General features: G+C 39.3%; 1 protein-coding gene across 2 annotated transcripts in view; it reads left to right on the top strand.

Annotated features, from left to right (window-relative positions):
• The window catches only part of LOC106878373 (translation initiation factor eIF2B subunit epsilon), a 160,006-nt gene extending 134,846 nt beyond the window's left edge, over positions 1-25,160 (top strand). The window contains exons 13-15 of one of the 2 annotated variants that reach the window (XM_089355153.1): positions 832-912; positions 4,772-4,927; positions 25,083-25,160. In XM_089355153.1, the coding sequence (XP_089211279.1) occupies positions 832-912; positions 4,772-4,927; positions 25,083-25,136 (291 nt within the window). In that variant the 3' untranslated portion in view covers positions 25,137-25,160. Of the gene's footprint in view, positions 1-831; positions 913-4,771; positions 4,928-25,082 lie in introns of those variants that run through there. The other variant, XR_016242603.1, reaches the window with a different exon arrangement.
• The last annotated feature ends 1,616 nt before the right edge of the window (positions 25,161-26,776 follow it).

A 26,776-nucleotide genomic window follows, 5' to 3' on the forward strand; every position in this document is an offset into this window, starting at 1 on the left:
AGTGAACCATTTAGCAATCCAACCAAAGCTCTGTGGGAACTAAAAGGATATTGGACAAATACTCAAGTGTGTCAGTATGTCCATGATCAGGACAATCAATTCTTCGTGATACACTCCACAGAGCTATAAATAGACATTACTGAATAGAAGGATTTGTCATTTTAAACAGTAGTAGCTGTGTTTGTTTAGCTTATATGCTCCATCACTATGTGCTGCCAGAAGAGGCATTGCCATTGGTCATATCAGTAAGTTAATAAAAACTGATTGTTTATTGATGGAAGTACACTGGTTCACAGGCATTGTCTTTATTTTCTCTGCCTCTGGCACATTAACTTTAATGGCCTCTATTCTTTTGAACTAACAAGCTCTATGCTTATTATATCTGCACCCACTCAACATTACTGTGTTTTTCTTTTATTTTCTTTACTGAGTATCATCTCCTACTCCCCATACTAAACACTTCATTCTTAGCCAGAGATGCAACCCTCTAGAATCTCCTGTTAACATTTTACTTGCAAACTGAACAAATAACCAAATACTTCAAACTGAACATTAAACCAAATACGCCCGAGATGGGCTATAAAATTGATGGAGACATATCCATCTACAATTGTAAAATAGGTAATTGACTTGAACACTAGATATCAACCACTGAAAAAGCAGTACAAACTGACCCAACCCCAATTGATATTTTACCCCTGGTAGTTGGATATACTATTAAATTACACAGAAAGTCATGTTAGCTTCATCCTGTTTAAATGTATAGAATGCCTCTGTTTGTATTATGGATGCTAAATGCTTAACTTTCTAATTTAATTAAAATTTTTGTAGAATCTAACAAAATGGTTACCTTTAATAAAAAATTACAACCGAAGTATCGAATCTCAAACAGATAGTCTTGAAGCCCTGATGGTAAGTTAACTATTGCTTTTCATAAAAAATTAATCCTTTTATGAGTCATATTATTACCACTATCATCATCATACCCAGCCATGACCATCATGTTTTTTATTTGTTTTTCTCATGTAATATGTGTGTTGTACTACATTATTTGATATGTTCTTCCTTTGTTAAGATGGTTGGGTGTGTTTTGGAGGAGATTTTGACTGCTAATTCCAGCAGTTTCCTTTGTTAATTCATCTTTGTCTATTTAACATCATTTCCATACTATTGGGAGTTTGATTGAATTTGCAACACAAAATTTATCTTAACCCTTCAACATTTTTCATGGTGTTTTCTGTGACTTTTTCAACACAGGTATATTTTGGATTACCCCTTGCTCCTACTTCGTGCCTTGAAATTGAGGTAGAAGCAACAAGAGCAAGAGATACGAGGATCAGCCGAATAATACATAGGCTGACCAAGGTACTCTCATAGAATATAACCACCAAATGAGATTTATTTTTTAGTATAATCCTGCTTGTGGTCCACATACTTCTTCCATCAGTTTTGCAGCACTTGGATCCATTGGTGCAGAAGTTTTCATCCTGTTGGTCAAAAAAGTCATCTACAGTAGATATGTCATCATCACTGCAATACCGGTTCCCAGCCAAATGTTTTGTCATTTTGGGGAACAGGTGATAGTCAGATGGGGCCAAATCAGGACGAAAGGGAGAGTTCAAAGCCACAGTCATGCATAGCAGCTACCGAAACCAAGGACTTGCTGGCATAGTACTCTCCATTGATGGTATGTTCCTTTTGAAGATAGTCAGTAAGCACAATACCTTTTGCATCCCCAAACTCTGAAGCCATTACCTTCCCTGCTGATGAAATGACCTTGGCTTTTGCACGGATTGTCTGTTTCTGGTTCAATGTGATGAACCCAACACTCATCTTAGCTTAGGAAACATTCAAGGAAACCAGCTGCATCTGCCTGAAACAATCTCAGGTTTTCCTGTGATGTAATCAACCTGGTGCACTTTTGATCAGGTGTCAGAAGATGTGGCACCTACTGAGCAGAAACCTTTGTCATGCCAAGTTCATTGTGCAGAATATTCTCTACTCTCTCATGGGATATGCTAATAGCATAGGTTATTTGATTTATAGTCAATTGCCTGTCATCCATCACCATGTAGTGAACATGATTGCTTTCCTTGGTGGTGCAGTTTCGGGACATCCAGATTTTGGGTCAACTTCAGAACTCTCCCTACCCCTCCTAAATTCAACTGCCCACTTTTGCACTGTTGATAAAGCTGCAACATCATCCCCTCATGTTGCATTCATGTCACCATGAATGTTGTTGGTGACTAAACCATTTTTCTGCAAGTACTTGATAACACCATGATGCTAAATTTTGACCATTTTCAAGATAAATTAATACTAGTTACTTTTGAAGAGTTCTTTGAACTGTGAAATATCAGTTTATCAGGAAAGAAACAATGCAATTATTAATAAGAAGAGTTGAAATGAATGCCGGCAAGATTTCACAGCTCTAGCATCACTCCTTCATAGTCAGCCAATGAACTTTTTAGCTCACCCTAAAAGTCTAAGGTAGAAAGTATTTACTATTTACTTTCATCCTTTTATAATTAAAATACCAGTTATATATATATATATATATATATAGTTCAAAAAAACAATAACAAAAAAACAAAAAACAACAAAGTGAGGACGTGATATGGATAGTATTATTGGACGCTCAGGAAAGGAAAGAGAGAGTGTATGACGTTTCGGGCGTAGCCCTTCGTCGGAAAGATGGAAAGTTCGGAGAATGGAAGAACGGAGAAAGAGGAAAATGGTACCGATGCCCACGAGGTTACATTATATATATATATATATATATATATATAGTTAGTTTTTGTATGTGGCAGATGTTCAGGTGCAATAAACACTGTAAATATGCAGAAAACAACTTCTGTCTCATTCCAGGGAGAAAAACTAGACGTAGTCGATAGCTTCCGCTAGAGGTAGTCGATAGCTTCCGCTATCTGGGTGACCAAGTTAGTAGTGGGGGAGGGTGCGCTGAAAGTGTAGCTGCTAGAATAAGAATAGCCTGGGCAAAATTCAGAGAGCTCTTACCTCTGCTGACGACAAAGGGCCTCTCACTCAGAGTGAAAGGCAGACTGTATGACGCATGTGTACGAACAGCCATGCTACATGGCAGTGAAACATGGGCCTTGATTGCTGAGGACATGTGTAAGCTCGCAAAGAATGAAGCCTGTATGCTCCGATGGATGTGTAATGTCAGTGTGCATACCCAACAGAGTGTAAGTATCTTGAGAGAAAAGCTGAACATAAGAAGCATCAGTTGTGGTGTGCAAGAAAAACGATTGCGCTGGTATGGTCATGTGGCGAGAATGGATGAGGATAGCTGCGTGCAAAAGTGCCACACCCTAGCGGTTGAGGAAACCCGTGGAAGAGGCAGGCCTAGGAAGACCTGGGATGAGGTGGTGAAGCACGACCTCTGAACATTAGGCCTCACTGAGGCAATGACTTGTGACTGTGACCTTTGGAAATATGCTGTGCGTGAGAAGACCCGGCAAGCCAAGTGACACCAATATCCAAGGCCTCTGCCAAGGATGTAGCCAGCTCACTTACGCGTAACATTCCTTCATTGGACACTAAACTCCGCTTGCGAAGACATGGTGTGGCAAGTGAAATCGAAATCGAACTAAATTTGTAGGAACACTAAACTCAGCTTGCGAAGACCTGTTGGGGCAAGCGAAAGCGAAATTGTGATGGCACCTGTACCAGTGGTGCACTAAGAGCACCGTCCGAGCGTGATCGTTGCCAGTGCCGATGGACTGGCCCTTATGCAGGTGACACGTAAAATACACCATCTCAAGCGTGGCCATTGATCGTTACCAACGTCGCCTCCCTGGCACGTGAAGGGACATTCGATCAAGATCGTTGCAGTGCCGATGGACTGGCTCCTGTGCAGGTGGCACATAAAATACACCATTTCGAGCGTGGCCGTCGCCAGTACCGCCTAACTGGCCCCCGTGCCGGTGGCACGTAAAAGCAGCCACTACAATCTCGGAGTGGTTAGCATTAGGAAGGGCATCCAGCTATAGAAACTCTGCCAAATCAGATTGGAGCCTGGTGTCGCCTCCTGGTCCACCAATCCTCAGTCAAATCGTCCAACCCATGCTAGCATGAAAAGCAGACGTTAAACAACGATGATGATGATGATGATGATGATATATATATATATATATATATATATATATATATATGTATGTATGAGGTAGTGACATTGCTGTGTTTCTTTGCAAGTTCTGAAATTTGTTTGTGTAATCACATGTATGCTGTAGTCTGCAATTTTTGTAATGAACAGGAAGTTGGAACAAAGAACCAATATGAAATTTTGCGTTAAACTTATTACTGCTAGACTATTGATACCAATTAACATTTAATGTAATGTGTGTATAATATTCCTACCAAACTTTTTCTTTCATTTGTTTGTAATGCATACTCAAGCCCATTTGGCTTCTAAGTATTTATAAATCCATGCTTAATTTAATTGTCTTATGCTTGTTTCTTTATCTAGTATGATATTGATATTCTTTCCCTCTCTGTTTTGGCACATTTTTCTCAACTAAATTTTATATAAAGCCCTTCAGTAAATCTTCATTATTATCTGCAGCAGTCAAATTGTTTATAATCTGCAGTATACAACTCAACATCATCTGTATACAAAAACGAAGTTGTTCTACTGCAGCATTTGTAGCTGAGTTTTGTTTAATATGTTTTTAAAAGTTTGAGCAGAAACAAGTTTATTATTATTGTTAATGTTAATTCAGCTTCTTTTTTTTTCCATTTTAAATTTCAGGAGTCTGCTGTTGAGAATTCTCAGATTGCTTATATCTTCCCAAATATCTTAAGTATCCTTTACGACAAAGATGTCCTTGATGAAGCTGCTATTATCCAATGGCACAAAAAAGAACCAGCTTTAGATCAAGTGAATCAAAGAAACATATGGAAACGGGTGAGAAATGCTTAACTTGTCTTATTTAATGTAACCAAGACACTGCTCTGGTTAATATGTTCATAACAATATCTAGTGTATTTATTTTAAAACAATTATTGTAATAGCTAGATGTCTTTCCATGGGAATCCAGTTTTTAGTTTGGGAAACAGTCTTAGACCTAAAAGTAACCAGCCTGTCTTTCCTTGCTACATTAAACAGAATTATTTGAGGCAATATTTTATGGCCAGATACTCTTCCTCTCATCAACCCTTACTTGATTCTCAAGTTAAAGAGTTTTCATTCTACTACTCTCCAAAAGTGCAGAGTGAACAGGAATGTAAACATATCAACCATTTATTCAGATGAAGATTCCATACAGTTTCTGTTTATAAATCCTACTTACAGGGCAATGGTTGGCTTGAGGCTATGAAGAATCAATTAGGATTTGAGAATAAGTGATTTTCTAGTGCCCGTATATGTATATTTCCCTGGAATATTTTAGCTGAGTATGTAACATATCTACAAATGGCATTTAAACCTTGATTCCAGATTTGGTTCATCAGTTGTTTGCTCTTCATGTTTTAGTGACCACAGTGCATGAATGAACACATTTAGAATTCATTTATTCATAGGAAAGGCATCAATGATCTAGCAGAAATGGTATAGCATTCAACTAGGTGCCTTACTGCATTTAGTTTTATCTTTCCATTCTTCCAGAATCAATACAATAAACAGCATTTAAATGTACCAGATCATTTCAGGGTTGCCAGGAGAAATCCTATACTGTGTGGTGTTATGAGAATGATCGTCTCTCTTTTTATGTATTAAAGTAACTGCCTCATGTTTTGTGTCAAATAAGAAAGAGATGTTGCTTTGATAAAAGATTATTATCTCAACATTTGAAGATTTTAAGACAACAATTAAAATGACAATCATTTTTTTTTTCTCTCTCTCTCTATTTCACAAAAATGTCTACATGGAAACACTCAATATATTTACATATATATGTGTACAAATAACCCTTTTATTTATAACCATAAAATTCTACATCTGTATCATGTATACTAAAATCTGAAAGAAATCTACTTTGATTAAACCAAGTTCAAGGGTATGGTGGGATGAGCAGCCCATTGGGCCAGGTACATATGCAGTCAGACATTCCCATGATGACAATGACTGATTGCTTTGCTCGTATTAACACTCAAGGTGCTGCTACCTACCAGGAAATTGTAGTCAAAAGTAGGGCTGACCACTTCAGCACTAGTGTTGGTGATTATAATAGCAGTGGATGAACTGGAGGTTAGATTAATTGGCCATCTGCACGTTTATTATGATCTATTACCAGTACTAGTGATAATCCCACTAATATCATCCACCCAACCATCTGGTAACACCTCTGTACAATATCCTTGCCAACCCTGATAGGCATAGGACAAGGAAAATTATTTGGAACAACCTCTCTTTCAGCTGTTTAGTGTTTTTTGAAACCCTTAATAGAAACTTCCCACCTCAGCATAAACTTGACCAAATATTTAATAAGGACTCAGTTAAGCTGTCTAACTTCACCCCTTGAAACCTTGGGTCCAGAATTGTCACCTCTAATAGAATAAAACAAAAGACCAGACAACTGGGCCTCTGCACCCAACTAGAACATGCAACAGTGCAGGAACTCCTCGACTATAAGGGTTTTGATGATATCTCTCCCTGCCACAGTGAGCTACTGGGTAGATATAGACAAAAAATCAAGTCTTCCAAATGGAAAAAGGTTTGGACTTTCCAAAAACAAAAATAAATATGCAGTTCAGCAAAAAAAAGAAAACCTTATGCTTACATCTTTAGCCAGTAATTTTTTATGAGTATCCAAATTTAATTGAAAGCAGGAAATTTTCATTTGAAAATAATGAGTTAAAATTTTTTCAAGAATTCAGGAAACAGTACCTAGTTGTCATTCTTAATGACGGAAATTCGTTTTAACCCTTTAGTGTTTAAATCAGCCATATCCAGCTCAAATATTCCAACTGTTTTATGTTCAAACTGGCAAGATTCAGCTTCCTGCACCTACTCTACAATGGCATTCTAAAACTGAACAAACACATTATCAAAATCTCAAAATAATGTGAATAAATAACTGCAAAATAATTTCATACTTACAGCCAAAAACAGGTTAATTTAATGTTTTTGTTGGCTTTGTCAAATGATGAGGGTTTTTTTTTTTAAGAGAGTGGCAGGGTCTACTGAGAAATTGAGAAAAATTATACATTTTGGGGAATGATATTTAGGTACAAATGTAAATCCCAGTACCGAATCCTATATTATTCTGTAATCTTACAGTGGAAACATTCAGAAAAACATAGGTTTTAATATTGGGACTGTTCTGGTTTTAAAGATATAAGGCAAAATGTAAAGGCAAATATGAGAAAATTCAAAGCACTTCAGAATGTCAAAAAATTTGAGTTTACATTTTATATCTCAAAAAATTGAATTGATTCAACCTATGCTAACTTTATGTATTTAACCTATGACAAATATGCTCAAAACATCCATTGTAAAAGTAATGAGAAAAATCTTCTGGAACCAAAAACAATGTTTAATGGAACCCAGGACCCTATTTAAAGCGCAATAACAAAATTTTGTATCCACTTCTTTTTATTACTAAACCTAAATTTCAAAAATTCACAATCTTTTAGAAACCAGACTAGATTGATGTCACACATATTTCCCCTGCCCTGGTAGGTAGGTGTAACATGTATGAAGCAACCACTTTTAATTCAAGAGAGTAGTTTTGCTTGTAGGAAATATCCCATCTCACTTAATATTTGCTCTGCAACAAAAAATTTAACATTCCTTAATATGTACCAAGAACATCTACATTTTAGAAAAATATTATCCATACCTTGCAAAAAACTATTGTGTTCCCCTTATAAGGAATTTCAAACATATAGTTATTTGAATTTTTTTTTTTCCATTTGTTCATCTTAACACTCATAATCCAGTTTTCCTTTTTTACTTGTAAGCCACCTTTCTTTATTTGATTTCAATTTCTCGATGGAAGCACTGTCTTTTACATTATTTTTCATCAATTATACAGTTTAGTTCCTTCTCCACTTACTCAACAGCAATAATATAAGTAACATCTTGGGAATTAAAATATATTTTTTGAAAATATTTCTGTTATTTTCATGTTGAACATAAATAAATTTGATTCTAAATCAACAACATAAATCAAACTCTATAATGCTACTCTACCAAACTTTATTCACAGAAAATTAAAGAAAAATTAATTCAAGTTTAACATTCAAAATGCATATAAAGCTAGCTCTTTCTAAATTTCATTCAATAGTAATCATCATCATCATCATCGTTTAACGTCCGCTTTCCATGCTAGCATGGATTGGACGATTTGACTGAGGACTGGTGAAACCGGATGGCAACACCAGGTTCCAATCTAAATTTGGCAGAGTTTCTACAGCTGGATGCCCTTCCTAACGCCAACCACTCAGAGAGTGTAGTAGGTGCTTTTATGTGTCACCTGCACGAAGGCCAGTCAGGCGATACTGGCAACGGCCACGCTCGAAATGGTGTCTTTTATGTGCCACCCACACAATCCAGTCCAGGGGCACTGGCAACGATCTCGCTAGAAAATCCTACGAAGGCCAGTCAGGCGGTACTGGCAACAGCCATGCTCAAAATGGTGCATCTTATGTGCCACCCGCACAAGAGCCAGTCCAGGGGCACTGGCAATGATCTTACTTGGCTTGCCGGGTCTTCTCACGCACAGCACATTTCCAAAGGTCTCGGTCAGTAGTCATCGCCTCGGTGAGGCCCAATGTACGAAGGTCTTGCCTCACCACCTCAGCCCAGGTCTTCCTGGGCCTACCTCTTCCACGGGTTCCCTCGACTGTTAGGGTGTGGCACTTTTTCACGCAGCTATCCTCATCCATTCTCACCACATGTCCATACCAGCGCAATCGTCTCTCTTGCACACCACAACTGATGCTTCTAATGTTCAGCTTTTCTCTCAAGATACTTACACTCTGACGCGTATTCACATTGACATTACACATCCAACGGAGCATACTGGCTTCATTCCTTGCGAGCTTACGCATGTCCTCAGCAGTTACAGCCCATGTTTCACTGCCATGTAGCATGGCTGTTCGTACACATGCGTCATACAGTCTGCATGTTACTCTGAATGAGAGTCCCTTTGTCGCCAGCAGAGGTAAGAGCTCTCCAAACTTTGCCCAGGCTATTCTTATTCTAGCAGCTACACTTTCAGCGCACCCACCCCCACTACTAACTTGGTCGCCCAGATAGCGGAAGCTATCGACTACCTCTAGTTTTTCACCCTGGAATGAGATACAAGTTGTTTCCTGTTTGTTTACAGTGTTTATTGCACCTGAACATCTGCCACATACAAAAACTAACTTCCTAGTTAACCTGCCTTTGATATTGCTGCACCTCTTATGTGTCCATAGCTTGCACCGGGTACATCTTATAGAGTTACTACCTACTTCTTTTCTACATACTGAGCAGGGCCATCTACCTGAATGGGTTTGTGTTTTATCTACCTTCCTACTTATTAGGATTTGGGTTTTAGCTAGGTTGACTCTAAGGCCCTTCAATTCTAAACCTTGCTTCCACACCTGAAATTTCTCCTCTAGTTCTGATAGTGACTCCACAATTAGGGCAAGGTCATCAGCATAGAGGAGCTCCCAGGGGCAACCTGTCTTGAACTCCTCTGTGATTGCCTGGAGGACTATGATAAATAGGAGGGGGCTGAGGACAGAACCTTGGTGGACCTCTACCTCTACCCGGAATTCATTGCTGTATTCATTTCCAACCCTCACCTTACTGGCAGCATCTCTGTACATGGCTCGCACAGCTCTCACTAACCATTCTTCTATCCCAAGTTTCCTCATTGACCACCAGATAAGGGATCGGGGGACCCTGTCAAAGGCTTTCTCCATGTCAACGAAAGCCAGGTACAGAGGTTTATCCTTGGCTAGGTATTTCTCCTGCAGCTGTCTTACTAGAAATATGGCATCAGTAGTGCTTTTACCTGGCACGAACCCAAACTGCATCTCATCTAAATTGATTCGCTCCCTAATTAGTTGGGCTATGATCCTCTCTGTAACTTTCATAACCTGATCTAACAGCTTGATGCCTCTGTAATTATTTGTATCTAAAGCGTCACCTTTACCTTTGTAGCAGTTGACTATGGTGCTGCTACACCAGTCATTGGGTATGACTCCTTCGTGTAACACCTGGTTCGTAATATGGGTGACTAGGCTGTAGCCAACACTGCCAGATATTTTGAGCATCTCTGCAGTGATTCCTGATGGGCCAGGGGCTTTCCCTGTCTTCATACTCTTAATTGCTTTATCTACCCTGGTACTATCAACTCGGATAGCTGGTCCCTCTATTGGGTCGACATACGGCAGGCTCTCTTCCTCCCATTCATTCTCTTTATTAAGCAATCTATCGTAGTGGCATCTCCAGACCTCTTTCTTTGCAGCCTCATTTAGTGCAAGCGTACCATCATCCATGCGAACACATTTCTCTCCTACGACATCACTATTCTCTCTCCTACACTGTCTTGCAACACGAAATACCTCGAGTCTTTGGTCCTCACGGTGCAGAACATTGGCAAATCTTTTCTTATCTGCTTCCCCTCTGGCTAAATAAACCTGTCGCTTAGCTTCCCTTCTGGCACATTGGTACAATTCCCTGCTACCACCGTTCTTCCAGTCCTTCCAAGCCTGTTTCTTTTGTCTAATAGCCCTGTCTACCTCCTTGTTCCACTACCACGTTACTCTGAGTCGAGAGGGGACCTTACACCAGCCACAGATCTGGTCGGTGGCTTTCAACAGGTTGTCCCGCAGAAATCTCCAATTGTCTTCCACGTTGTATGATGCTATATCCCCTTCTATTTCGTCAAATGCTTCAAGTAACTTGTCTCTAAGTCTCTGTCCATTTGCAGGGTCTTTAAGCTTCCACACCCTTCTCCTCCAAGCCGGTCTAATTCTGGGCACCCATTTTGCCTTGATCCCAAAGTCGCTAACTACTAATCTATGTTGTGGGGTACATTCTTCGCCAGGGTAGGTTTTGGCATTTATAAGCCGCCCTCTTTCCCTGTTTCTGGCGAGGATGTAGTCGATTTGGCTAGAGTGTCTGCCGGAGCGGTAGGTGACTAGGTGACTGGCAGGTTTCCTGAAGTTGGTATTGCAGACCATAAGATCGGTTGCATCACAGAACTCCAGCAGTCTGGTTCCCTCCTCATTTCGGGAACCGAAGCCATAATTGTCACGTCATTGTACTTATTGAATAGTAATGGGCCACTGGCTGTCATGATGGCGATAGCCTTACATAGGTAAAGCTTACATCAACACTGGATAGTTAGTAGGGAGGGGCTGCAGCAATAATTGACTAATTAATCATAAATCTGACTCCCTTCTACTTCAATATAATGAGGCAAGTCATGGATCTGGTATAGTACCTAAGGGCTTTATGTGTTACAATGGTGCACTTGTAGACTGCATTTTCACCTCACACAGTTCCTGTTCAGTGGCATGGTCCTAGAAGCCCTACAGTTTACACATGTGTAGACCCAAATAAAGAGGGTTTCATGGGCTCACACTCCATCAAGTGGGGCATGGACTGACCCTGGATAGTGGTTGCTGGTAGTGCTACTAGTGTGGGTTGCATAAATTAAGAGTGAAAGTATCAGTAACACACAGTAGGTGTAACACACAGTAGGTTAAAAGGGCTATTTCATGGATGTTCGCAATTAAAATTTTGGAAAATAAAAGCTATTGAAATAATTCAGGGGTATGTCTTAATAAGTAAAATTTAGCCAGAAATCCATTTTTGAGCTCTAAACATGAATTTTCAAGTGGTTTTGACCATGTCAAGTTAAAAATAGATATAAGATTTTAGATTATAGTCCTTTAAAATAAATATCAGCAGTCACATTATGTTTCTGTGCTGATCTTGGTATAAAATCATATACATTATGAGCTTTACATAGTTGCATCTTTATTAACAACTGAATGGGATTAAAGCTACCATAACTGTTTTGATAACATGTAAAAGGAAACTTCCTTGTTTAATAAACACTGTATGAATTCTCTATAGTGTGCTATCTAGTAATCTATTTAGAAAGCCAACAAATGAATTTGTTTGTACATGATTTTTATTTATTTATGGCCTCAACATTTTCTAATACCTTTTTGTGCTTTAGTCTGTCCTCTATTATTTATCTTGTTTCTCTCCATGAAATTCAATTGAATTCAGTTTTTGTCTTAAATTCATACTTATTCATTTTCTAAGCTTAGCCATCTTTCCTTGTACAAAGGCTTCCTAAATTCATGCTACTTATCTATTCTATTTACCTAGGTTTCATTGCTCTTTTAAAAATTACGATTTATGCATTGTTGTCTCTCAAATATTTAGAATCTACGATTAAGAGGCCTATCTCCTGGCTGGTGGCACCTACCCATTTTCCTTTATTCAAAAATTCTTATCGCTCCATTTAAAATTATGATTTAAGCGTTGATGTCTCAGCCCAAAAATTCCAGCATGATGTGCTGCTTGACTGGTCTCACCTCTCTCTCTTTATATATATATATCTTTCTCTCGCCATGCCTCCATCTATCCCTCCCTCTCTAAATCAGTCCCTCTCTCTCTCTCTCTCTATCGTAGTTTCCTTAAGGTTTCAGGTTCCGGGTATATAAATAAGAAATCCCTTCTAAATTATCCCAATCTCTTCTCCGCTGACATACTACGACGAAGTCTCCAAGATTATGCTGCAGATAAGATAGAGATTTTTATTTATTTACGGCCTCAACATTTTCTCATACCTTTTTGCGCTTTAGTCTGTCCTCTATTATTTATCTTGTTTCTCTCCATGAAATTCAATTGAATTCAGTTTTTGTCTTAAATTCATACTTATTCATTTTCTAAGCTTAGCCATCTTTCCTTGTACAAAGGCTTCCTAAATTCATGCTACTTATCTATTCTATTTACCTAGGTTTCATTGCTCTTTTAAAAATTACGATTTATGCATTGTTGTCTCTCAAATATTTAGAATCTACGATTAAGAGGCCTATCTCCTGGCTGGTGGTACACCCGCCCTCCCACCCCCTCCACCGGAAGTTCATTCCCCTGTCATCCTGTCATCCTCGGCTGTCTCCCAGAACCCATCTAGTGGCCTCGGCCATCCCCTCCCCTACCTTTGGGTAGCGCATAAAGTTTGAGTAATGTTTGCAGGTTCTAGGTACTGTTCTGCTTATGAATTCTTCCAATTGCAAGCTTTCTTTTCAGGTACATGACACTGCTTTTCCCCTTCCCAGGCTACAGGCCCACACCCCCAACACCCATACTGTTAGGATTGGCACTCTCAACGTCGGCACGCTGAAAGGTAGATCTGGGGAAATTGTTGAGATGCTTGAACAGAGACGCGTAGATATGTGCTGCATCCAGGAAGTAAGATGGAGAGGAGGTTCTGCGAGGTTCCTCACAGGCAAAGAACACAGGTACAAGATTTTCTGGGCAGGGAACACTGACGGGGTCGGGGGCGTAGGAATACTTCTAGCAGAGAAATGGGTGGATAAAGTAATCGAGGTAGTTAGAGTAAGTGACAGAGTACTTAAGATTAGACTAGTGCTTCATCATAGATTAGCTACTGTCATCTCAGCCTATGCACCTCAACCGGGGCTACCAGATGGTCTGAAAGACCAATTCTATGACACCCTCTTGCAAACTACCTCGTCGACGAGTGACAGGGACCTTCTCTCTGTGGCTGGAGACTTCAATGGTCATGTCGGACGTCGTGCTGGAGGCTTCCATGTGTAAACTGTAGGGCTTTTAGGACCATGCCACTGAACAGGAACTGTGTGAGGTGAAAATGCAGTCTACAAGTGCACCATTGTAACACATAAAGCCCTTAGGTACTATACCAGATCCATGACTTGCCTCATTATATTGAAGTAGAAGGGAGTCAGATTTATGATTAATTAGTCAATTATTGCTGCAGCCCCTCCCAACTAACTATCCAGTGTTGATGTAAGCTTTACCTATGTAAGGCTATCGCCATCATGACAGCCAGTGGCCCATTACTATTCAATAAGTACAATGACGTGACAATTATGGCTTCGGTTCCCGAAATGAGGAGGGAACCAGACTGCTGGAGTTCTGTGATGCAACCGATCTTATGGTCTGCAATACCAACTTCAGGAAACCTGCCAGTCACCTAGTCACCTACCGCTCCGGCAGACACTCTAGCCAAATCGACTACATCCTCGCCAGAAATAGGGAAAGAGGGCGGCTTATAAATGCCAAAACCTACCCTGGCGAAGAATGTACCCCACAACATAGATTAGTAGTTAGCGACTTTGGGATCAAGGCAATTATAGACACTGCTTGAAGTGCTTCCTGTTCAGGATAGTCCACACCCATATAAAAACAACTCCCCCCCCTCACTCTCTATGCCTACCTATCCAGTACCTTCCTAACAGCATGTTGAAATTACTACTGCAATTTATTGATGCACTACATTGCTAGAGCTGCTGTGGGCATATCATCATTCTTCTTCTTATTATTATTACCAAAAGGTGGTGAGCTGGCAGAATCGTTAGCATGCTGGACAAAATGCTTAGCAGTATTTCGTCTGCTGCTACGTCTGAGTTCAAATTCTGCCATGGTCAACATTACCTTTCATCCTTTTGGGTCAATTATTTAAGTACCAGTGAAACACTGGGGTTGATGTAATCAACTCATTCCCTCTCCCAGAACTGCTGCCCTTGTGGCAAAATTTGAAACCATTATTATTATTATTATTATTATTACCTCTGCCTTAGCGAAGGCAGAGAGATTGTTTTTGGTCATGTTTGTTTGTTTCACCATGGACAAGATATCTCAAAAACTGCTGGATGGATTCAGATGAAACTTTCAGGGATGTTTGGTCTCATGACTGGCACAAACTGATTAGATTTTGGGATCAGTCAGTGGATAGACTAAAAAAGACCTTCATAGAGAAATCTGTCTCTGTTCCCACAGCAGACGACACACACACACACAATACCAACATGGTAATTACAAACACGGCCGGCACACCTTCACATTCCATGACTACTGTTGGGATAGATCAGGTACCGAACAAAGATTCTAGATTATTTTTCCTGTTTTTTTACTTAATTTTTGAGAGTGGTCGGGTTCATTTTTAGTATTCTCGTTTGTCAGAGCAGTCGAGTTTATTTCAGATATTCTCATTTTAAAAATTATCTCTGACTATTCTTTGAGAGGACATTGGTGTTGCCTCTGCGGAGGTTTGTGCTCTCTGAGTGCTCTTATTATTATCATCATCATCATTATCATCATCAAAGCAACAAGCTAGCAGAGTTGTTAGCACACCAGGCAAAATGCTTAGCAGTATTTCACCTGTTGCTATATTCTAAGTTCAAATTCCAGCGAAGTCAGCTTTGCCTTTCATTCTTTCAGGGTCAATAAGTTAAATACCAGTGAAACACTGGCATCGATATGATTGACTAGTTCCCTCCTCCAAAATTTCAGGCCTTGCACCTATAGTAGAAAGGATTATTATTATTATTATTGAGTGAGAGAGCTGTGCATGCCATCAAAGTGACACTGGGGTAAAATATACAAAGTCCAGTATACCCATCATGACTACCAGTCTGATAAGGGTACACCAGGCACATGCATCACAACCATATATGTGCATGACATAGTGATCTCATATCAAAATAAACAGCACATGACTTTGCAGGTGGAGCCCAGTTTTTTTTTTTTTTTTTCAGGTCAAGTAGCCCAAACCGCTCAAAAGGTCCCTGAATAAGGGTTGTTTAAGGATGTTGAACAAAACATCCATGTTTCCAGAGGTGAATTATTCAAACCTCAAAGAATTCCTCTCAACACATGGCTATGATATGTGCATCTCTGATCATGAGGATAAGTAGTGATTTATGTTCGTGATCAGAGATGCATGTATTGTCTGCCACCAAGGGACATGCTCAATTGGTTACGGTCAAACAACTATACCCCATCTTTTATACCAAAATGAAACAATGTACATGATAACACTTCCAAGCAGTTAAGCCATAAGAGCCACTTGCCTGGTATTGCATCAGGGCATTTATTATTATTACTTCTACCACTACTACTACTGTTATTATTTTACTATGGTATATTGATTTGAAGTTGTGGATATATCTTACCTGTTATTATTACCGAGATTCACCAAGGTCAACATCGCCTTTCATCCTTGATGAAATAAGAACCTGGGATCAATGTAATCAACTATACCCCTCCCCACAAATTCCAGGTCTTGTGCCTATACTAGAAAGGATTATTATTATTATTACCACCACCGTAAATTCTGTTATTGTATTATAGCTACTATACTATCTGTATGATGTTTATTGTTATTGTTGGAACCACTTTTAATGGCATACACGCACAAAGATTTATGTCACCTTGTTTGGAGGGAAACTGTCAGTGGTGTTGGAAAGCATAAAGATTAAAGTTGTAGTTGAAAAAATGTTAGCTGACATGGTGGACTGGAAGCCATCTGAATATTAGAAAAGAGTTGTCTTATGGTAATTCACACTGGGTATTAAAATGTCAACATCATGACTGATGCTCAATGTTCTATAAACACTGTAAAGGCTGTAAGATGTGACATGGACAGCTACAATAGAGACTATGAAGCAGTGGCTCGCAGGAAGGCACACAGAAGGTATTCTGATTGTATCCACTTGCTGGAATGCATCCAACAACTGCAGGACAGACAGAGCCTTAGACTCAGTTCAGATAGTTATATGAAGCTGCGGAAGATGGTGGTCAAACCTTTACTAGAGAGGGCCATATATGTGCTGGAAGGCTATATATGTGGCAGCAGAATTCGGCTCCTTGCCATACCTCTGGAAAGAGTCTGAAGTGGTTGTTTGAATGAGAAAAGAACAGGGGGAAGGAAAATGGAAAAAGGCCTCCTCAAGTATTTAGGGCTGAAGTATCATAGAGGGATAAGTACAGGTATTGCTAAAGAGGAGTTACGTGGCTACCCCATATTATATAAGGGTGTGAGTCACAGGGAAGAAAAGGTAGATCTAGTGGTGATGCCATTCTAAAGCATCTCAAGATGCAAGAAGGTGGTTATAAGAGAGGATGCATATAGTGTGTGGAGGTGAAGGTATTAGATTCAGAAGAGTGTAAATGGTTAGAGATGGGTATAGAGGTGAATAATGAACAGGGATGGAGGTGCAGTTAATGGGAAATACTAGTATGAAGAGGTAGTAAGGTGAGAGAGAGAGAAATGGTTCGGGAAAGAAAATAGATCAGAAGGTAGGGGATAATGTGTAAAGGCATATGGAGAGTGGGGGGTATAGTGGTGGGTGTGATGGCAGATATGAAAGGTGTTAAGTTGGAGTATAACAGAAGAGAAAGGTGATCAGTGGAAATAGGTGGGGGAGGGTAACTTGAGGTGCAAAAGAAGGTGAGGGTGATGCGATATGTGCTGATTCTACTCTCAAATGATTGCAATGGATTTTAGGGGATGAAATGTAGAAAATAATTGATAGGGTGCAGGTGCAGAGCACTACACATACAAGCATAACCAAGCTGTTCTAAGAATAGCATTTATATATATAATATATTTATTAAGGCAGAAAAGGATAGTGGAGGCAGCAGCAAATAGAAGCAGCAAATAGAAGCTCCTCTGTGACAGTGGTCCTACAAAGGAAAGGAGCCATCACCCCAATAGATAACCAGAGGAAAGCAGTACCAACAAGAAAAGGAAGAATGGAACACAGGTATAAAGAGGTAAAAGGAAAATATAAAAATGAAAACGTAAAAACCAAAACCCCATTCCACCAAACAAAAAGTAGAAAATCCCAAGGTGGATCCAATGCCATCCAAGACCCTACAGGAAAGAAGAAATTTGGAAGGCACCCAAGAACCTGCAAATTTTACTTGCAAGGCAAATGTTGGCATGGGGAAGACGGCAAAAACTGCTGGTTTTCCCACCCGACACCCCGCCAAAACTACAAAGGCCTAAATGATAAAAACTTCCCTGAGGAAAGACGACAGATGTCCCCAAGAAAAAAATTCACCAAAGAAGTGCGCTCTTCAGAAATTATACGCAACGCAGCAGCTGAGCAAGAGTCTTTTTTGTGCATGGCGCAAAAGATTGTGCAGCAGCTGACGTGGCTACACCAAGGGTGATTTCAACTTCCCCAACGTCAAATGGCCCGAAGGTCTCATACTCTCAGGAATGACTTATCGCAAGCAAGCACAGGTGGAATGCCTGCTCAACCTCACCAATGCCCTATTCATGGAGCAAGCTGTTCTCAGACCAACTAGAGCGAATAACATTTTGGATCTCTGCTTCACGAACAATATAGACATCATTCATGATGTGAAAGTGACGCCGACATCAGTCTCGGATCATAACATAATAGAGCTGTCTATGTTTGAACCGAAAGTAATCAGAGATATACAGCCTAAAGGAAGCACCTGAAACTTCTCCAATCTGAACTTCCACATAGTAGACTGGAAATTGATCCAAAAAGAGATCCTCAGACAGGACTGGCTAAAATGTCTTCCACACCGGACATTGGCATGAATCTAGAATGTTTCATGTCTGTTGTGCAAGCCATATGCCAGAATTATCTCTCAGAGCACAAGGCCAACACAAAACGGAACAAAATTCCAAGGGAGAGGAAGATCCTCAGGAGACAATGGATGAAAGTTGCAAATTGACTCCACCAACATCTCAAAAGTAGTGAAAGGTCCTGCCTAAAAACAACACTGATGGAGATTGAAAAAAAGGCTGCAACAATCCCATGTGAGGGACAAAGAGGCTTGGGTTATAAAAAAAATTAAGTCAACTCCAAAGGCCTTCTTTCATTACGCGAAAGAAACAGCCTCAATACGCTGCAAGATAGGACCCCTCTTCCAAAAGGATGGCTTCTTCACAGACAGTCCAACCAGGATCAGTGAGGTACTGAATGACCAGTTCAAAAGTGTCTTTATCACCCCATTGGAACACAGACATGTGAACGAACCAGTGGACTTCTTTGCCGCCTCACCTATAACCAGCGAGGCAATTACGATGGAATATATCAACATTAGTGAAGAAGATCTACTACTAGCCATAGATGAGGTGGATGCACACTCAACTGCTGGTCTTCATGCTTTCCCAGCAATCCTCCCCAAATCGTGTGAGCGTGCCCTCACAAAACCCCTCCAGATTCTCTTCCAGAGCTTTGTTGCAAATGGCAGACTGCCAAGCAAGCTGAAGGAGGGAATAATATGCCCAATCCATAAAGGGGGAAGCAGAGCAGATACCAAAAACTATAGGCCTATCTCTCTGACTTCACACCATCAGCAAAGTCATGGAATGAATAGTCAGAGGGAAACTAATCACATTCCTTGAAGAAAATAACTTGCTGAGTGATACCCAACATGGCTTTCGACCAGGTAGGAGCTGCCTGACCCAGCTCTTACAACATTATGACTGGGTGTTGAGGCAGTTACTGAACAACTCAAATGTGGACGTAAAAGACCTTGATTTTGCAAAAGCTTTTGACAAAGTGGATCATGGTATGATATGCCACAAACTGCGTGATGTTGGCATAGCTGGAAAACTTGGAGAGTGGTTACATAACTGTCTTGGGACCACTGCTTTTCATAATGGCCCTCTCAGATATGCCCTCAACTGCCCGGATAGCCACCCTTGTTAGCAACACAGATGATACGAAAGTCTCACAGAAAATACAGAACCCCAGCAATGTTGTACATCTGCAGCAGGAGTTGGACTCAATTTACAGATGGGCTAAGGATAATAATATGCAGTTTAATGCTGAAAAATTCCAAGCCCTGCACTACCAACGTCCAAAAACTGAATACGAAACTTACAGAGTACACTGGTCCACAGGGAATTTCAATCCCAGAGCCTAAATCAGTGAGGGACCTGGGTTGTCGACATGAGTGATGATACCTCTTTCCAAGTGCACATTACCAGGATGGCGACAAAGTGCAGACAGCTGGCTGGATGGATCCTGAGAACATTCAGAACCAGAGATAAGGAAACCATGATGGTCCTATGGAGGACATTTGTCCTCAGACGCCTGAATTACTGCTCACAATTATGGTCACCCAACAGTGTAACATTAAAAGTGGACCTTGAAGCATGTAACATACATATATATATATATTACATATTATATATACATTATATATATATATATAATATATATACACATTATATATATATGTAATATATATATATAGATCTATACATACATGTATATGTATACATATGTGTAGATGTATATATATATAGATGTACATGTAATATGTACACATATATACATATATACATCCGAGACCTTTGGAAATGTGCTGTGCGTGAGAAGACCCGGCAAGCCAAGTAAGATCGTTGCCAGTGCCCCTGGACTGGTTCTTGTGCGGGTGGCACATGAGATGCACCATTTTGAGCGTGGCCGTTGCCAGTACCGCCTGACTGGCTCCCGTAGGATTTTCGAGCGAGATCGTTGCCAGTGCCCCTGGACTGGCTTGTGCGGGTGGCACATAAAAGACACCATTTCGAGCGTGGCCGTTTTCGTGCGGGTGACACGTAAAAGCACCCACTACACTCTCTGAGTGGTTGGCATAAGGAAGGGCATCCAGCTGTAGAAACTCTGTCAAATTAGACTGGAGCCTGGTGTTGCCATCCGGTTTCACCAGTCCTCAGTCAAATCGTCCAACCCATGCTAGCATGGAAAGCGGACGTTAAACGATGATGATGATGATGATGATGATATACACATTATATATACATATTATGTATATATATATATTTATATAAGGGCATTATTATACAATAATGCCTCACGCTATGAGGGACTCTAAGGTCAGACTACTATAAAAAACACATTTTACCGAACGCGAGAAAATGCAACTCTCAACAGACTGAATTATAGATCATGATTTCGTAGTTATTGTAGTATTATATAACCTCTACTCTTCAGTATAATATGGTCAAGATAAATAGAAGTAGACAGAAAAATTCAACATACCAAACAACATACCATTATAGTATACACAAGACTGTTTATCGCTATTTACCTATGTAAGTGGTGGGAATTTCGAATTGCATCTCGGTACATGTGTTTTTTTCTCAGAATAAATTCAGCACTGAATATATTCTGGTTATATATTAAATTCAATAATAGGATGAACTCTTTTACAAGAATTTATCAAGTAGCTAGCGTGAAAAAAACCTCATAAGGGAAAAAATCCATCTTTTATTCCCAAAATATTATTTATATATATATATAATATATATTTATATATGTATATATATATATATATATATATATATATATATATATATATATGTATATATATGTATTTATATATACATATTATATATACATATAATACATATTATAGGCGCAGGAGTGGCTGTGTGGATAGGCGCAGGTGTGGCTGTGTAGTAAGTAGCATGCTTACCAACCACATGGTTCCGGGTTCAGTCCCACTGTGTGGCAACTTGGGCATGTGTCTTCTACCATAGCCTCGGGACGACCAAAGCCTTGTGAGTGGATTTGGTAGATGGAAACGGAAAGAAGCCCATCATGTATATGTATATGTATATATATATATATATATATATATATATATATATATATATATTTGTGTGTGTGTGTCTGTGTTTGTCCCCCCAACATCGCTTGACAACTGATGCTGGTGTGTTTACGTCCCCGTAACTTAGCGGTTCGCCAAGAGAGCCTGATAGAATAAGTACTAGGCTTACAAAGAATAAGTCTTGGGGTTGATTTGCTCGACTAAAGGCGGTGCTCCAGCATGGCCGCAGTCAAATGACTGAAACAAGTAAAAGAGTAATATATATATGTATATATATTATGTATAGGGCAAAATTCAGAGAGCTCTTACCTCTGCTGGTGACAATGGGCCTCTCGCTCAGAGTAAAAGACAGACTGTATGACACATGTGTACGAACAGCCATGCTACATGGCAGTGAAATATGGGCCATGACTGCTGAGTACATGCGTAAGCTCACAAGAAATGAAGCCAGTATGCTCCGATGGATGTGTAATGTCAGTGTGCATACTCGACAGAGTGTAAGTACCTTGAGAGAAAAGTTGAACCTAAGACGCATCAGTTGTGGTGTGCAAGAGAGACGATTGCGCTGGTATGGTCATGTTGCAAGAATGGATGAGGATAGCTGTGTGGAAAAGTGCCACACCCTAGTGGTTGAGGGAACCTGTAGAAGAGGTAGACTCAGGAAGATCTGGGATGAGGTGGTGAAGCACGACCTTTGAACATTAGGCCTCATCAAGGTAATGACTAGTGACCGAGACCTTTGAAAATATGCAGTGCATGAGAAGACCCGGGAAGCCAAATGAGACCATAATCCGTGGCCTCTTCTAGGACTATAGCCAGCTCACTTATTCGTATCTTTACTTCATTGGACACTAAACTCTGCTTGCAAAGACCTGTTGAGGCAAGTGAAATCGAAATCGAACCAAATTCGACGACCGACACCCATGCCAACCTCTCCTTCATTGGACACTAAACTCTGCTTGCGAAGACCTTTTGGGGCAAGTGAAATCGAAATCGTAATTGAACCATACTCGATGACTGGTACCTGTGCCAGTGAAGCACTAACAGCATCATCTGAGCGTAATCATTGCCAGACAAGTGGTCTGGCTTCCGTGCCAGTTGAACATAAATAGTACCATTTGAGCGTGATCGTTAACAGCGTCGCCTTACATTTCGATAGATCCATTTTTCATCACCACTCACAAGTTTATCCAAAAAGGGTGAAATGAGTTTGCGAAAATGGAGAGAAGAGCAGATGTCAACTTGGGATTTGTAGTTGCTTTCAGACAATTCATGAGGCACCCATTTTTCAAGTTTAGGAACCTTTCCAAGTTGTTGAAGATAACTATGAACAGTTGTATGGTTTGAACTAAGCTTTATTGCCAATTCTTCAACTCATAATGGAGGATTTTCTTCAAGTAATGCCTCAAGGAGCTTATCATCAAACTCAACTGGACATCCTGTTCGATCTTCATCTTCAAGGCTGAAATCTCCACTTCTGAATTTTGCAAAACATCTGCAAGTTCTTTCATTCAAGCCTTCTTTCCCATAAACTGAGTGCCTGTTTCGAGTTGCTTCGGCTGCAGAGTTTCCTTTTTTGTACTCATAAAGCATTGTGTCTCAAATGCTCTTTATGTTGGTTGCTCCAAGTTAGGTAGTTTGCAAGACTTATTTGTCTATGCTCCAAACCAGAAAACAAAGAATGTTGTTTACACAGAAGCTCATATATAATTTCCTTCAACACATGTGGTAGAATTTATCTCCTTTCATAAAAGTAGTAAATTTTGTATTTTCGTTTATTATTATCATCATCATTATTATTATTTTGTATTATGAATTCAGAATTGATTTCCAAATTAAAGAATAAATTTTATCCCAGTTGAAGAATAAATTGAATTTAGAATAACAAATTTCTGTACAACATATTTTGCTTTTTTCTTCCAATATATAAGGAAAAATTTCATTCCTGGGCAACGCTGGGTGCCTCTTCTAGTATATTATATACATAGTGAAACTATTATCTGACATTACAGTAGAGATGTTATTGTTTCACTTTTGACACATAATCCCAAAACAGTGTAAGAAATTGCTCCAGGCTTGCATTAGGCAAGAAGTTGAAAAATTTTTTGGTTCATGACACTCCATGGACCCTAAGTAGTGCATGTGTAAAATTTGAATGAAATCAGTTGGGTAGTTCTCAAGTTTTAGTGATGCACGCTTACAGACATACACACACACACACACATTCTTAGTTTTATATACATATATATATATATATATATATATAGATATATATATATATAGATATATATATAGATATACACACACACACACACACACACACACACACACACACACACACACATAAAGATTCATCTCTGTGGTTAAATAAATTTGGAATGTTTTGGTCATTTTAGCTACTACTGTTGATTTTTGTCCAAGTATTTGTCCTTCAGAGTGCAATAAAAAGCAATATACAATGCTGTCATGATTATATTTCCAAATTCATCTATTTCTGGTTTGCTGTTTTGTTTTGAATATATTTTAAAGCTCCAACCTAGAATTTTCTAAATGAGAAAGAGAGAGAGAGATAGCCAAATACAAAAGAGGAAAAGCAGCTGTCCTTATAGAATTTCGGAATCTGGAGTGTTTTGAAAGGTCCAACATGGTAAAAAGGTTTTAGCAATAGTTTGAGATCATATTTAACATATATACAATCAAATTCATATAGAATTCTTATAGGTGGAATTTCAAAAGAATACATAGTTATGAGGTTTTGTGTCTTGCAGTTCATATTTGCATTTACTTTGAATAAGAATCCACTCTTAAATTTTATGTGGGTGTCCCCATCTATATATTTGTAGTTATTGTTGCATATTCCACATCTACTGTCCCCACATTCCTTTACAGAGAATTCTGTTTCATTCTCTGATGTGAATTTTGCTCTTTTAAGTTGTGAGTCCTAAGTTGTGTGCATTCTAACTTCATTGCTTTCAAGATTCCATCACAGGGTAATTTTGTTCTTGTAAGAAGTTTTTGAGTTCATTAAGTCTAATGTGACGTATTTGTGGGTCAGTTACTATGGTGCAGATGCGTCTTGCCATTCTGTATGAAATGTTCCTTTTGATGTGTGACAGGTGGCAAGAGTAATGCTAAAAATGTAAATAAAAAATATATATATAATCATCCAACATTCTGACTACCTTATTATTCTAAATATATATTTATATATGCACATAAAAGTATCAGACTGAAATAGGTTATAGTGTTGGTAAGGCTAATGAAACCTTTGAAGGTAGTATCCATTCTCTGATCCCAACCTCTGGTCACAATCTCTTTTGAGGGGTTAACCAAAGCTGAAAATTGTCAGATGAATTTCTTTTTCTGACCACAAAAGAAAACCTACATTTTCACAGAGAGGCTAAATGTGTGTGTGTTTATAAACATGTGCATAGTTATACAAACAATGAGTTTGTTATGTGTTTGATTGAATATTTTTGTTATTTTTCATTTTTCTTTTTCTCTATAGGCAGAGAAATACATCAACTGGTTGGAGCAAGCTGAAGAAGAAGATTCAGAATAAAATTAGATTGCTTCAAATGATAAAGTCTTTCTTTTATTCAAACAATTTATCAATTTTGTTCTTTTAGTAATCTATAAAACCAATGAATGTACACACACACACACACACAAACACATGCACACACACACACATGATTGAAGGGCTACCATACAGTTTCTGTCTACCTTATTAACTCACAAGACAACAGTCAGCCCTTGGGCTATAGTAGGAGACACTTGCTCAAGGAGCCATACTGTGGGACTAAATCCCAAACCACATTGTTGCAAAGTGAACTTCTGAACCACACAGGTATGCATATGTCAAATTAAATTTGTTGATGGTTAGTCTAAGCTTAAACAGCAAAAACATGTATATGTTTAAGTATGAGGAAGTGTGCAGATATATGAAAATAGATTTTTCAAATATGAGCAGCCAGTGAAGCTTGGATGTGCAAATATAGAGGCATTAATATTTCAAGTCGATTTTATTGAGGAATGTAAATTATAATTATTGGCATAGGTAGTTTTGGGTTCAGACCACTACATGCCACTTTGGGCAAGTATCTTCTGGATGACCAAATCCTTGTAAATGGATTTTGTAGACAGAAACTGAAAGAAGATCATCTTTTAAACACGAGTGTACCTGTGTCCTTGTCCTGATATCATGTAATGGTTGTAAATGAGCAGCGTCATCATACTAGTGATTTTGTTCATTTCCAATCTTCCAAGAAAGCATGTTTGGCCTAGGGAAAATATTATCTTGTTGGGAAACAGGTGGTGGTTCATTACGGGAAAGACATCCAGATATAGAAAATCTGCCTGAACAAATTTGTCTGACCAATGCAAGAAAAGTAGACATTAAAAATAATGATGATGATGACTTACAGAAGAAAGAACAAGGTGATGGATTCAAGTTTTACTGTCTGCTGACATTTGCATTTATTTTGGTATTAGCTGGTGGTTGGTGAGAGCTGTACAAGCCATGTACAGGGATGCTGTCAGTAAGGTGAGAGTTGGCAACGAGTATAGTGAAGAATTCCAGGTAGAAGTAGGGGTTCATCAAGGATCAGTCCTCAGCCCCCTCTTATTCATCATAGTCCTCCAAGCAATAACAGAGGAATTCAAGACAAGCTGCCTCTGGGTGTTCCTCTATGCTGATGACCTTGCTCTAATAGCTGAGTCACTACCAGAACTAGAGAATTTTCGGGTGTGGAAGCAAGGTCTAGAATTGAAGGGCCTTAGAGTCAGTCTAACAAAAACCAAAGTCTTAGTAAGCAGAAAGGCAGACAAATCACAAATCCCTTCCGGTAGAAGGCCCTGCTTGATCTGTAGAAAAGGCTTGGGTAGAAACTCCATTAGATGTACTCAATGTAAGCAATGGACACATAAGAAGTGCAGCAATATCAAAAGAGGGTTAACTGAGAAGATAGTTTTTGTGTGTAGGAGATGCACAGGAGCAATAAACACCAAAGATGTACAGAAAACAGATTCCATCACTTGCCAGGTAGAAAAACTAGAAGTAGTTGATAGCTTCCATTACCTAGGTGATCAAGTCAGTAGCGGGGGTGGATGCTCTGAGAGCATAGCTGCTACAATAAGAATAGCCTGGGCAAAGTTCAGAGAGCTACCTCTGCTAGTAACAAAGGGCTTCTCACTCAGAGT

The sequence above is a fragment of the Octopus bimaculoides genome, chromosome 7, assembly GCF_046866305.1.
Source record: "Octopus bimaculoides isolate indiv1 chromosome 7, ASM4686630v1, whole genome shotgun sequence".
NCBI lineage: Eukaryota > Metazoa > Mollusca > Cephalopoda > Octopoda > Octopodidae > Octopus > Octopus bimaculoides.